Source organism: Talaromyces marneffei, chromosome 3 (assembly GCF_009556855.1).
Source record: "Talaromyces marneffei chromosome 3, complete sequence".
NCBI lineage: Eukaryota > Fungi > Ascomycota > Eurotiomycetes > Eurotiales > Trichocomaceae > Talaromyces > Talaromyces marneffei.
The window spans coordinates 3,394,004-3,406,409 of NC_072350.1; the positions used below are offsets into that span (position 1 = coordinate 3,394,004).

General features: G+C 44.0%; 4 protein-coding genes across 4 annotated transcripts; 3 read left to right on the forward strand and 1 right to left on the reverse strand.

Annotated features, from left to right (window-relative positions):
• Window positions 1–424: 424 nt before the first annotated feature.
• EYB26_004966 (uncharacterized protein) lies at window positions 425–2,747 on the forward strand (the record flags this gene model as incomplete). Its single annotated transcript, XM_054264256.1, has 6 exons — window positions 425–622; window positions 700–889; window positions 965–2,185; window positions 2,242–2,317; window positions 2,382–2,442; window positions 2,517–2,747. 6 exons carry the CDS (start codon window positions 425–427, stop codon window positions 2,745–2,747), a joined length of 1,977 nt encoding a protein of 658 aa, XP_054120231.1.
• A 939-nt stretch (window positions 2,748–3,686) lies between these two features.
• EYB26_004967 (uncharacterized protein) lies at window positions 3,687–5,297 on the forward strand (the record flags this gene model as incomplete). Its single annotated transcript, XM_054264257.1, has 3 exons — window positions 3,687–3,710; window positions 3,771–4,519; window positions 4,574–5,297. 3 exons carry the CDS (start codon window positions 3,687–3,689, stop codon window positions 5,295–5,297), a joined length of 1,497 nt encoding a protein of 498 aa, XP_054120232.1.
• A 211-nt stretch (window positions 5,298–5,508) lies between these two features.
• EYB26_004968 (uncharacterized protein) lies at window positions 5,509–7,682 on the reverse strand (the record flags this gene model as incomplete). Its single annotated transcript, XM_054264258.1, has 4 exons — window positions 5,509–6,280; window positions 6,334–7,404; window positions 7,463–7,582; window positions 7,648–7,682. 4 exons carry the CDS (start codon window positions 7,680–7,682, stop codon window positions 5,509–5,511), a joined length of 1,998 nt encoding a protein of 665 aa, XP_054120233.1.
• A 3,128-nt stretch (window positions 7,683–10,810) lies between these two features.
• On the forward strand, window positions 10,811–11,992 carry EYB26_004969 (uncharacterized protein; the record flags this gene model as incomplete). The annotated part of the gene is made up of 1 exon (XM_054264259.1): window positions 10,811–11,992. The coding sequence occupies one exon, from the start codon at window positions 10,811–10,813 to the stop codon at window positions 11,990–11,992; it is 1,182 nt and encodes a 393-aa protein (XP_054120234.1).
• Window positions 11,993–12,406: the final 414 nt, after the last annotated feature.

Sequence of the window (12,406 nt, forward strand, 5' to 3'; positions counted from 1 at the left end):
GCCAAACATGTCTTAGGTCTTCTTAACAGTTGAAATGTTTTTAATGAAAAGTGAACATCAAATTACGGCTTAGGGTTTAGGGCTATAGGGAGCCGGTATCAGATTGTTGCATTCTGCTTATCTGGCATCAGCGATTGGACTGCTCTCCGTAATTAGTATAACAACACTTCATTATTAGTTAGCTATCGTAGTTGCCTAAATAGCATTTAATTAATTAAGTTAGTTTGACCATAGATAGTTAGTTAGTTTGTTAGCATTAGTCAGTGATCTAGACTGCTTTCGTTCGCCGACTTCTATTCATCCTCATCTCTCAACTCCAAGTCATCTCATCTGTCGTTTCCGTCCAGTGTCCCATACACAACAATCCTTAACCTAGAAAGTTGCTTATTTCAGTCAGAACAAGTGATTTAGGTAACCATATCATATGGGATTTGTGCAGAAACAGCCCGAGGGCCCACCTCGAGGCAAACAATTTTCGCGCATCAGAGTACTCCTTGTCTCGTGCGTTTTCGCATTGGCTGTCCTATTCAACGTGCAACAATGGATATTTCCTGCTCAAATCAAGGAAGATGAGCAGACACAATCAATCTTGGACGAGCCCTCCGAATTTGCATGGCACTATGTGAGTTTTACATGCTCCATATTGAAAAGAATTTCATTCCACCACACAAAATGTTTTGTATTAACAATGGCATATAGATCACGCCCACAACGAATCTAAAATACTATCCCTGTTTTGGCAAGTATCAATGTGCTCGGTTGGAACTTCCAATGAACTGGAATCGAACGGATGGCGGCGGCGAGAAGATTGCTCTGGCTATCATCAAGCTCCCAGCCAGAGTGCCCGTCACCGATAAACGGTACGGAGGGCCTATTTTGACCAATCCAGGTATGTTTATACATATTATAAATCATCCACTCACGCAGCGTTTAAAAAATATGTAAACTAACAATCGTTGTTCAGGCGGACCGGGTGGTTCGGGCGTGTCCTTCCTCTTCGGACGAGGCCAACAGATCCAGAGTATTGTCGACTTCACCACTGATCAACCAGAAGCTGATAGCGAGCTCGGAAAGTATTTTGATATAATTAGTTTTGACCCTCGAGGTGTTAATAATACCACACCGACCTGGTCATGCTATCCAGACGCCCAATCTCGGTATGAGGCTAGATTGCAGGAAGAAGCAGAAGGTATCATAGGTAGCTCGGATAATGCAATTCACCAAGCCTGGGCTCGCAATATGGCTTTTGGCGCAGGATGCGCGAAATCAAAATCAGGGCCAGAGTGGTTGGGTAATTTTATGAACACATCTCCCGTTGTTTTGGATATGGTTGAATTCATCGAACGACATGGGGAATGGCGTGAAGCTGAAACTGAAAGATTACTATCGCAGAAAACTCATCAATTAAGTTCCAGTGATGCAGTGGAAGCCGTCAGGAGACGGAATATCTGGAAAAGAGGAGAAGAGAAACTTTTGTATTGGGGTTTCTCCTACGGAAGTGTTCTTGGAATGACCTTTGCGGCAATGGAACCTCATAGGATTGGACGCGCCGCCATAGATGCTGTCTGCAATGCCACTGATTATTATACTGGTTCCTGGCTTTCTAACCTGCAAAACACTGATGCTGTCATGGACAAGTTCTTTGAGTATTGCCATGAAGCAGGTCCCGAAGGTTGCCCGTTTGCAATAGGTCAAACGGCAAAAGAACTCAAAGAAAAATTCGAAGACATACTCGCTTCACTTAAGAAGGAACCAATTATGGTTCTTGGAACTTCTGATCAAGCGCCGGATGTTGTCACTTATAGTGATCTTAACCGTCTGGTGGCCGAAACCGTATATTTCCCATATCAATACTTTGAGCTCTTAGCCAAGGTTCTGGCGGAGGCAGCGCAGAGGAACGGAACATCATTATTGGAGGTGAAGCGACAAGGCCACAAGAGCTGGTTACCATCTTCTTCTGACTGTGAAAAAGATGCCAGCGGAAAAGACTGTCATAGCGTTGACCACGAGGCGGGGATTGGAATTGCTGGTACGGATGTGCTCAACGTCAAGAATATCAGCAAAGCTTCCTTTTTTGAATATCGGGAAACGCTGAATAATCAAAGCAAGGTGTTGGGGGACATGTGGTCCTCTATTGCACTCTCATATTTAGGATTTAAGGAGAGACCGGCATGGCGGTTTGACGGTTAGTCTTATTCTCATTACACCGATATTAGGCTGACTCGTTGTTTCCGTTATCAGGTGAGATTGGTGGTCAGACAGCGCATCCGTTGTTGTTCATAGGAAACACACGGGATCCTGTGACTCCTCTGAGCAAGTGAGTTGCATGAATTTGAACATGCAACCGAACCACAGAGCTGACTATTAAACCATCAATTTAGTGCGCACTTGATGTCCGGCTTTTTCCCAAATTCAGCTGTCCTCGAGCAGCGTTCTGAGGGTGTAAGTAAATTATTCTTACGTTTCTGTTTTAGCAGCAAGAAGCCCCAAACAACAGCTGATCAAAAATATCATAGCATGGTTCAATCAGTGCGCCATCCCTGTGTACGGCCAAGAACGTTCGAAGATATTTCCAGAACGGAGAGCTACCGAGCACAGGCACAGTATGCGAGGTGGATGAACTCCCGTTCCACCTTGGCCAGGGCAGTTATCAGGATCAATCACTGTCATCTGCGGATGAAGATATGTTGAGAACAGCTTTGCGTACACTCAGCAGAGAGCCGAGTGTTTTCAAACCCTTGTTCTAGTGATACGGCTGCAATATTTCCAGGAGATCCAACTGTAATTACCGATTGACCTCTCTATTTGTACCCCATCCAGATACACTCAGCTCAACCTAGCTGACTAACGGAATCTCGTCTAAATGCATTTTCTCGTCTGGTTCTAAGAAAGAAAAAGAGTGTCATGGCGGCCTTGCGAGATGTACCATACGCCGAGATGGGAAATATCGGACATCTAGTCATTGACAGCCCACCTAATTGCATGGCAAGATAACTAATTAGTCAGTTAACTAACTAGTTAATAACTAGTTAACTAAGCTAACTAGTTATAAGCCTGATGGCCAAGTAATTTGCTAATCAGCAAAAGTGGAACAAGTGTCTAAATTTTTAGCGCCAAACGTAGATCGGGTAAGTCAAATTTGTAATAATTAACATATATTCTAAAAGCTAACACCAATCATCTAGCTCTAACCTTACTCTAAGCCCTAAAACAGGGACTCCTGGCCGACAACCTTAATGCCTAACCTTAACTGATCCTAAATTACAACATACGTATGCGCATATGCTAGCAGTGTATGGAGTACGGGTAAGTTTACAAATTTGACTTACCCGATCTACTTTTGGCGCTAATTATTTACCCCGTTGTCCGAACTCGGACGCGAACAATTGATCGCATTTCGGGTTTGATTAAACCCGGTACAAGAGAGATTCCTTTCGTGATTGTCAAGGACCACAAAATCGAAAACCTTTACTTGAACCCAACTGTCTATTGGTTTATGGGGTTTTGTGGGCGGAACGTTTTATTTATCTCGTGGAATCGGAATTTATGAATACAGTGCTTGTGGTCAACCGGGTTTTACGCAACAAAAGCGATAACCCTAATTCGATTATCCGGGTTTGCCCCTTCAAACCCAGGACGAAAAGCATCCGTGACAACACATCGCACCTGGTTCTAGCTCCTTGAAAATGAAAGCTTTTCGCCGTTTCCAGGTTCGAGACGACATGTTGTATGACTTTCATAAGATGCTTGGCTGACTGATTGGTCCCAAGACCAAATTTTACCAGGCCAAAAAGACTTCCATCATGACTACCTCTATTGTTGTGGAAGGGACACACAAAGCAGCTTATAATATTCGTCCTCTTCATGAGACGCGGGCTACTTTAGGCGGACTGAGCAAAGATCCTGCCCTCCTGCATCGATCACTGGCAGAGCTACCACACACAGTAACCCATGCACAAGGAAGCTACTTATTTCTCGCCAATGGCCAAAAGATTTTCGACGCATGTGGAGGAGCAGCAGTCGCTATTTTGGGCCATGGAAATCCCGAAGTGATCGCAGCAATAATGGCCCAGATGCAGAAAGTGAGCTACATTCATACTGGTTCGTACACAACGGGACCGGCTGAGGAGCTTGCGCAATTCCTTGTTGACATGGGAGATGGCGCTCACAAACTAAAAAAGGCGTATCTAGTTGGCAGTGGAAGCGAAGCAAATGAAGCCGCACTCAAGATCGCCAGGCAATACTTTGTGGAAAAAGGAGAGTCTCAAAGATGCCACTTTGTGGCGAGGAAACAAGCCTACCATGGTAATACAATGGGAGCAATGACGGTGTCGTCTAATCTGCCTCGAAAAACGCCTTATATGGATATTCTGCCGACCAATGTATCGTTTGTGAGCCCGGCATACGCCTATCAGTATCGAAAGGACGATGAGAATGAGGAACGATACGTGGAAAGATTAATTTCGGAACTTCGACAAGAGTTTCTCCGCATTGGTCCTGAAAAGATTATATCGTTCATGTGAGTAATCTCTCACCTTTGAGAGTGAAAATTTCCTTACCATGTGCTTCATAGAGCGGAACCAGTTGTTGGCGCAACATCCGGCTGCGTGTCAGCTCCAAGAGGATATTTCCGCGGCGTCAGGGACTTGTGCGACGAATATGGAATTTTACTCCATCTCGACGAGGTAATGTGTGGTATCGGACGCACCGGAACATATTTTGCATTTGAACAGGAGGGGATTCAGCCAGATATAGTGACCATCGGAAAGGGCCTTGGAGGCGGCTACATTCCTATATCAGCGATGCTACTCGGAGACAAGGTCGTCAATGTGCTGAGACAAGGCACATCGGCATTCAACCATGGTCAGACATTTCAAGCCCATCCAGTAGCCTGTGCAGCTGCATTGGCGGTACAAAAGATCGTAAAGCGTGATCACCTAGTTGAGCGCTGTGCCGAAACTGGTAAAAAGTTTGGAAAAATGCTCCAAGAGACGTTTTCCGATTGCAGGTATGTTGGTGATATACGTGGGAGAGGACTTTTCTGGGCCCTAGAATTCGTGGAAGATCGGAGCAACAGAGTTCCTTTTTGTAAGGACATTGCATTTGCTGCAAGGCTTCAGAAGGAGGCCTTTGAACTTGGTGTAGCCATTTACCCAGGTGCCGGGACAATTGATGGAGTGAATGGTGATCATGTGTTGATAGCGCCTCCTCTCACAGTTACGAGCGAAGAGCTATGCGTGATAATATCGACCTTGAAAAGAGCATATGAAGCTACCGTCAAATCCCTGGATATGTGAGAATGTCAATATCCTGTATTATTTGTATATAACTTAAGTAGCTATAGTGCGTCCTGCCAAATGATTCCATGTCCATTCGCCAGTATACATAAGGACTATATTATTACATACGATAAGCCTGCTTGTAAAGCGTTTTAAAAGTTCTGGCGTTTGAAAAACAAAAAAAGCTGATCAACTGCTCAAATACGTTAGGTCTCGTATTCGAATTATACTAATATATTGGTGTGCTTCCTTCCTGTAAGTCAAATGAGTACTCATAGGAACTTCCTTCCACACCAAATGCAGCCATTTGAGTATCTCCCCAAAGAAACCATAGATCGTTCCAATCAGGCATTACTTGAGAAGCCTGGGCAGATGTATGGTTCAGGTTGCCTGCTTGTGATACTTGCTGCAAACTCATAGCCGCTTGATGATCCTCGTACCTATGATGCTCTTGTCTAGCCATTTCGCGGTTTTCAAGCCCTACAAACTCGCTACTCTCTCCAGGTGAAGCGCCAGTACAATCATGGATGGATGTCTCAAGACGTATAAAGTCTGCCCGTGTCTTTCCCGCGTACCGAGATCGGTCTTCACTCGCGCGTTGGTACAAATCTCGGATTCGTTGGATGGTTGCCCACCAACCAGCCCCCATTGGCCAACGTTCTTGAAACTCGTCGAGATAAGCCAAGTCTACGTCCAAATCTGATTCACGCCCTTTGCTACGGCCGAGATTCATTTGCGGAAAACATGCGACGTAGATGTTCATTGTCGCCGCGGAAAAGGCACAGAAACCGGCGAAGGGTGTAAGGAGAGGAGCACCTTCTCTTTTCAACTCACTAAGGAGTGCTGTAATGTTGGAGGATGCCGAGAACAAATCATTTGCCCGATCTTCCCACCACCCCGAGGGAGCTAGCTCCTCAAGAAGGGGAGGGTCAACTGGTCCACAAGGTCGGGAGTTTGGAGTTGGCAAGAATGGGATGTATTCTCGACATAAGAATAACATGCTGCGTAAAAGAGGTTAAACCAGTACTATCTCTTACATGGATCTTATTTTTACCTCACATGGTAGATAAGATTAACATAAGCAAAAGCTTCTCCATTACCCCTTCGTAATGAGACGTGTCCGTCCACACTAACGTCGGGATATCGGATACGGTTCCCATGCTTCTGTCTCCAGAGCTGCAGTCTTTGATAGTTTGTCCTCCAGCTTGATCGTGCGGACCATGGCGTTTCTTTTGAAGCCACAACATCTGGATGACGCCTTCCGCCACTGACAACCCATTTCAGGATATCGGACCAGATATCGATACCCTGCACAAGCAAGGAGAAATAGCCGTCAATATCTTCCACAATAGATCTGGGGGAATCTTCAAAAGTCTTTCCTGGGAATAGTTTGATTCCCGAGGTACCGAATGCAAAGTCCGTATCAAGCGAGGGCCAATGTGTATCTATCGATGCGAGTGGTAGTGCTGGCGGCTGAGGTTTACCACAAAAGACAAGTCGATCGAGAACAAAACAGCTCCAGAAAGTTCGATTGTGTATAGCTCGCTGAAGTTCAGTTGTTTTTTGGGGGTCTATTATTGACCCTATGAGCTGCACAAGTCTAATTGCCATTCCGCTGTAAATCCATGCTCGATATGGCTTTCCATCGCCCCACTCGTATATAGCCAGTACAACCAGCGCCTGCACTTGATATATATCTGCAGCATCATCCACTGAAACCAACCGCTTTGCGAGTGCGGCATATTCATCCCTCTTCCTATCAGGCTCGATTATAGGAAGCGTGACCGCAATTAGTGCAGCATATAAAGCAGTTGCTCGGCCAAACTCCGCCCGACCGTGAGCAACCGGTGTTCCTGATATTTCATTCTCCTTTCGAATTGACGATTGAAGAGACTTCCTGAAACTGGACATATGTAGAAACGGAATCTCTGGGAACTTTTCATTGAAGACATTGCCGGCCTGAAGAACAAGTGCAGAGTCAAGGAGACAATCATCAAGCGGGTTATGTGATACTGAACTATTGGTTTGTTCGCTTCTTCTCGAACTCACCTCTGGCCAAGTTGTGTTCAGTGTTGGATGTTGTGGATGAGGAGTATCCGTCGGAACGCCCCTAACCGGACGATGTCTAATACGATAGTAGTTCAGCTTTGGAACGAACGTTGAAAATGAGAAACCCTACCAACCTCTTCTTACTCGACAAAGTTGGCAGTGAGAGCACACAACTGCTGCAGGCCTCAGCACCTGCCTTTGCACATCCCCGGCAAGGAGGGGACCCCGAGTGCATGCATTTGACCTTGTATCGCCTATAACAAGCTCGGGTTACTACTGTCTGGCTATGAGACTCTCGGCTTCAACATGCAAGGCTTACCTGCACCGGGCACACGCAATAGTAGTTCTTACCATAGTAGCGTATCAGGTTGGTATTATCAGTAGAAAAATCAATATCTCCTTGCCCCTTATGGATAGTTGTCGAAATTCAAACGAGCGAATGTGGGCGTCGGAGTGACATCCAATCATCAGCGGAGAGCTTCCCGGTAAGGTAGCTAAGCTTCATAGCCAATAAGAGGATGCCTAGGTACTCTTCCAGAGATATCCTAGCCTAGATCCTAGCCCTAATAGTGCTAAATTTTGTCGCCAAGCGATATTGTGATTGTGACAATTGCCAAAACCTATTGATTGATAATATTAGAATATTAGGCATGAGAAGGGAGGAAAAGGAAAAGACGCTCTCCCGAAAACCAACTACCGTATCACAATATAGTCTTGACGTAGTACTATTCGATAAATTCTATAATTAACTACGGAGTACTTTATATTTCTATAACTTTCTTTTCCCCGCTGCTAGTGACTAATTTGGACAGTAAAGAAGCTTAATAACTATTAAGTAAAAAGTACATAGTTAGTTAACTAACTTTAACTAACATGCCTAAGGCTAGTTAGTAATGTGGTCGGTCCCCAAGCGAGCCGCCACCTTTTCCCAAACCTGCCGGACGCGATATTGATTTCAAGTAAATCAACGCGTCAATATGCCCCCAATTCGCGATAAAAAGTCAAAAGATTTGATTGAGCAAGAAGGCCGAATCTTATTAGCTATTTCTAATTTTCGGAATGGCAAAATTCCTACTATTGCAACAGCTGCTCGGATTTACAAGATTCCACGTACAACTCTCCGGAATCGACTACATGGCATTCAACAAAGATCTCTCGTACGCGCCAACAACCATAAATTAACTCAACATGAGGAGAAATCACTTGTTAAATGGGTGCTTGATCTAGATCAACGTGGATCCCCCCCCCCCGGCACTCTCTTGTACGAGAAATGGCCAATTATCTTCTCTTACAACGTGGAAATCAACAAGTTGGCGAGAATTGGGTAACCAACCTGATTAAACGCCGTCCGGAGATTGATTCGAAGTTCTCACGAAGATATAATTACGAGCGTGCCAAATGCCAAGATCCGAAGATAATCAAAGAACATTTTGATCGCGTACGAGCTGCTATATCTGAGTATGGAATCTTACCAGAAGATATCTATAACTTTGATGAGACGGGCTTTGCTATGGGACTCTGCGCAACTGCAGAGGTTATTACTGGAAGTGATCGATATGCTCGGCCGAAGCTTTTACAGCCTGGAAATCGAGAATGGGTGACTGCAATTGAAGCAACAAATTCAACCGGTTGGGCTCTGCCATCGTACGTTATTTTCAAAGCAAAGAAAAATGTACGATTAGGTTGGTTTGACGATCTCCCAGATGATTGGAGGATCAATATTAGCGAGAATGGTTGGACTACAGATCAAATAGGATTAGAATGGCTTAAACCCCATTTTATTCCCTATATTAATGATCGTACGATGGGAAGATATCGAATGTTGATTCTTGATGGCTATGGAAGTCATTTGACCGCAGAATTTGATCGTATATGCATTGAGAATAATATTATTCCAATCTGTATGCCACCTTATTCTTCACATCTTTTACAGCCTCTTCATGTTGGCTGTTTTGCAGTTTTAAAGCGACATTATGGGCAGCTTGTTGAGCAGCGAATGAGGCTTGGATTCAGCCATATCGATAAAATCGACTTTTTGACGGCATTTCCACAGGCTCGTACAGTGGCATATGAAGCTCAAATTATTCGGAATAGCTTCGCAGCCACCGGATTAGTGCCTTTCAATCCGGATCGAGTTATTCAACAACTTAATATTCAATCAAAGACACCTACACCCCCTCCGAGTCGATCAAGCAATATACAATCATCCTGTTTACAAACACCTCAAAATATACGTCAATTTATACGCCTGTCAACTTCAATCAAGAGACGTGTAAGTGAGCGTACAGGAGGCTCAAATCAAGCGATTGATCAAGCAATTATGCGAATGTCAAAAGCCTATGAAATAGCAATGAACGATCTTCTACTCGCACGGAAAGAAAACTATGATTTGCGAGCTGCGTATGAAAAGGAGAAGCAGATATCTACTGAGCAAGGGATTACTAGAGAAGAAACACTCGTACAAGGTCAGGTTGAGGCATCTCAAGCAGTTGTACGCCGCCAATTTCGCTGCAGTGCTTGTGGCATTGAAGGACATAAAATCAATCGATGTCTTGATCGTACTAGTAATTAATTTTTTGTATATAATTTGTATGTGGCTTTGAAATTTGAAATTTGAAATCTGAATCGCGTACGGGTTCTGGAAAAGGTGGCGGCTGGCATGTGGATTACCAGTACGTTATGAAATTGCCATTCCATGGCTGACCGCAGCGAGGTTAGACAAGACAGCTTATATACCTGGGTATAGAGAGAGATTTCTCTGAATTCCCAATTTATACCTAGGGACTAGAATTAATATTCCATTGATCTTCCAACAGCCAGCCTAGTCCAGTAGCTTAACACCAACTAATAAGCCTAGGATACTGACTCAGGGTTTTTCAAAGGTCACCACCGTCAAAAACAAATGTACTAGGTATTTATAAAGATATTATTAAGAATATTAAGTTAGGGACAGGCGTGTGCTAGAGATTACTATAGCAATAATACTATAGCTATAACTAAATAGATTACGTACTAGGTAGCTAGAATATCAGATTTAATCACATGAAGGAGAATCGACTTATGCTAATTTTGAGTTAATAATATGAAACCATTTGTCATGATACCGTATAGAAGTATAATGAAAAATTAACTGTTTTTAGTGTTCATCTGCTACCTAAATAGATAAGTAGGACTTGATTGGAGATCCTTTGATAGCCGTGTCAATAACCGTGTTTGTCTATGTGTCTATCCCAGCAGTTAGAGTCCTGGTTGGTTAAGTCTCAGAGTATCTAAGATAGATTAGCATGTAGCTAAGCTTTCCTTGGTAGAAGCATTAGGTACACACAAATCAGGAATAACGAAAACAATGACACAATATTGCAAGTGTAGACCGATATTAGATTATCCTTGTGAGTATAAGCATAAATATTAAATCAAGTCCACGATTGGATTTCCCTCTCATACTTAGGTAATGTCATTATTAATTAGCATCTGTGTTGAAGATGGTTAACTTTAAGACCATCATCTCTGCCCTCTTGGCCCTTGCTGCTGCTGCCCCTTTCCCTAGCAATACCAACTTCTCAATTCAACAGGTTGCTGTTAGAGTTCCTCCTGTCCACCCAGCTGCTATATACGCCCGGGATTATATTAGGTATGGCGTTAAAGTTCCTGATCACGTAGCCTTAGCAGCAAGATCTGGTTGGATCGACTCTGTTGTCACTACTCCCTTTCAACATGATGTCGTATACCTCACTCCTATTCAAGTTGGTGGCAGCAGCTTGCAAGTTTACTTTGACACTGCCTCTGCTAATCTTTGGGTCTATACACCTCAAACCCCTGCTGTTGGATCTCACGCTACTTATAACACCCAAAGTGGCAGATTGATACCGAATTATTACTGGAATAGCGTAAATGTAGAGGGCGTTATTAGCAGAGGTCGCGTGTTCGTGGATAAGGTTCGCGTTGGTAATCATCTTATGTATCCCTTACAGGCTGTTCAGGTTGTGGATGATATTGAACCCGTCTCAGCTATGTATGAACCCCTCAGAGCATATGATGGTATCTTTGGATTGGCCTTCTCGAAAGGGAATACTGTTTTGCCTATAAAGCAGAAGACCTTCTTTGATAATATTAAGGAATGGCTTAATGAACCTCTCTTTGCTGTCTACGTCAAGCATGGGGCTCCTGGTGGCTACGACTTTGGTTGGACTGATCCCAGGAAGTATAAGGGGGATATTGTCTGGGAGCCTGTTTATGCCGACGAGGGATTATGGAAGATTTCTGTTAATGGATATAGTATTGGCGACCAGTCGTTTAGTTCTACCCCTTTCTTTGCTATTATCGACACTGGTACCACCCTTCTCCTCCTCCAGGAGGACCTTGTCGCAGAATACTATCAAAAGATTCCTGGTTCCTATAACTGCGAAGAAGCGGGCGGATACATCTTCCCATGCTCTAGTATCATTCCTGAATTCAAACTTAAGATTGGTCAACACATCGCTGTCGTTCCTGGCGAATTCATGATCTATACTGCTACCAATAGTACCCATTGCTTTGGTGGTATCCAAACCAGTCCTCAAACCGGCAGGAATTATTTGGGCAATGTCTTCTTGAAGAGCCAGTATGTTATTTTCTATGACCACCCCCAACGCCGTCCCTGGATCGGTATCGCTGCCCAGGCCTAATGTTTGCGTTGAGCAAGAGCATAGCAGGAACGGAGATAAGTTGGATGGGGTACGGAGTCCTTTCCGTACATTGTACGAGCATACATATGGATACTACGTAGTAGGAATCGGATGCATTGGAGAGCAACAGTTTATGAAATTCGCAAGGTGACAGAAACTTTAGTAAACCAGGACCTGTTACCGGTGACTGACAGCCATTATTTTGGAGTTACATAACCTATCATACCGCAACTCCATAATCTGCAAGTACTAGTACATATTGACTATTTAGTTACCTACGATCCTGTACCACTCGTAAATCGTTGATTTCTCGATTTTGTTAGGTGGAAAATCCTGCAATAAACAAGCTTCTATTATAGAGCCAGCCTGCGTTCCTCAGACCCAACCTGTCATGTTGGAGATCTTCAAACAGGT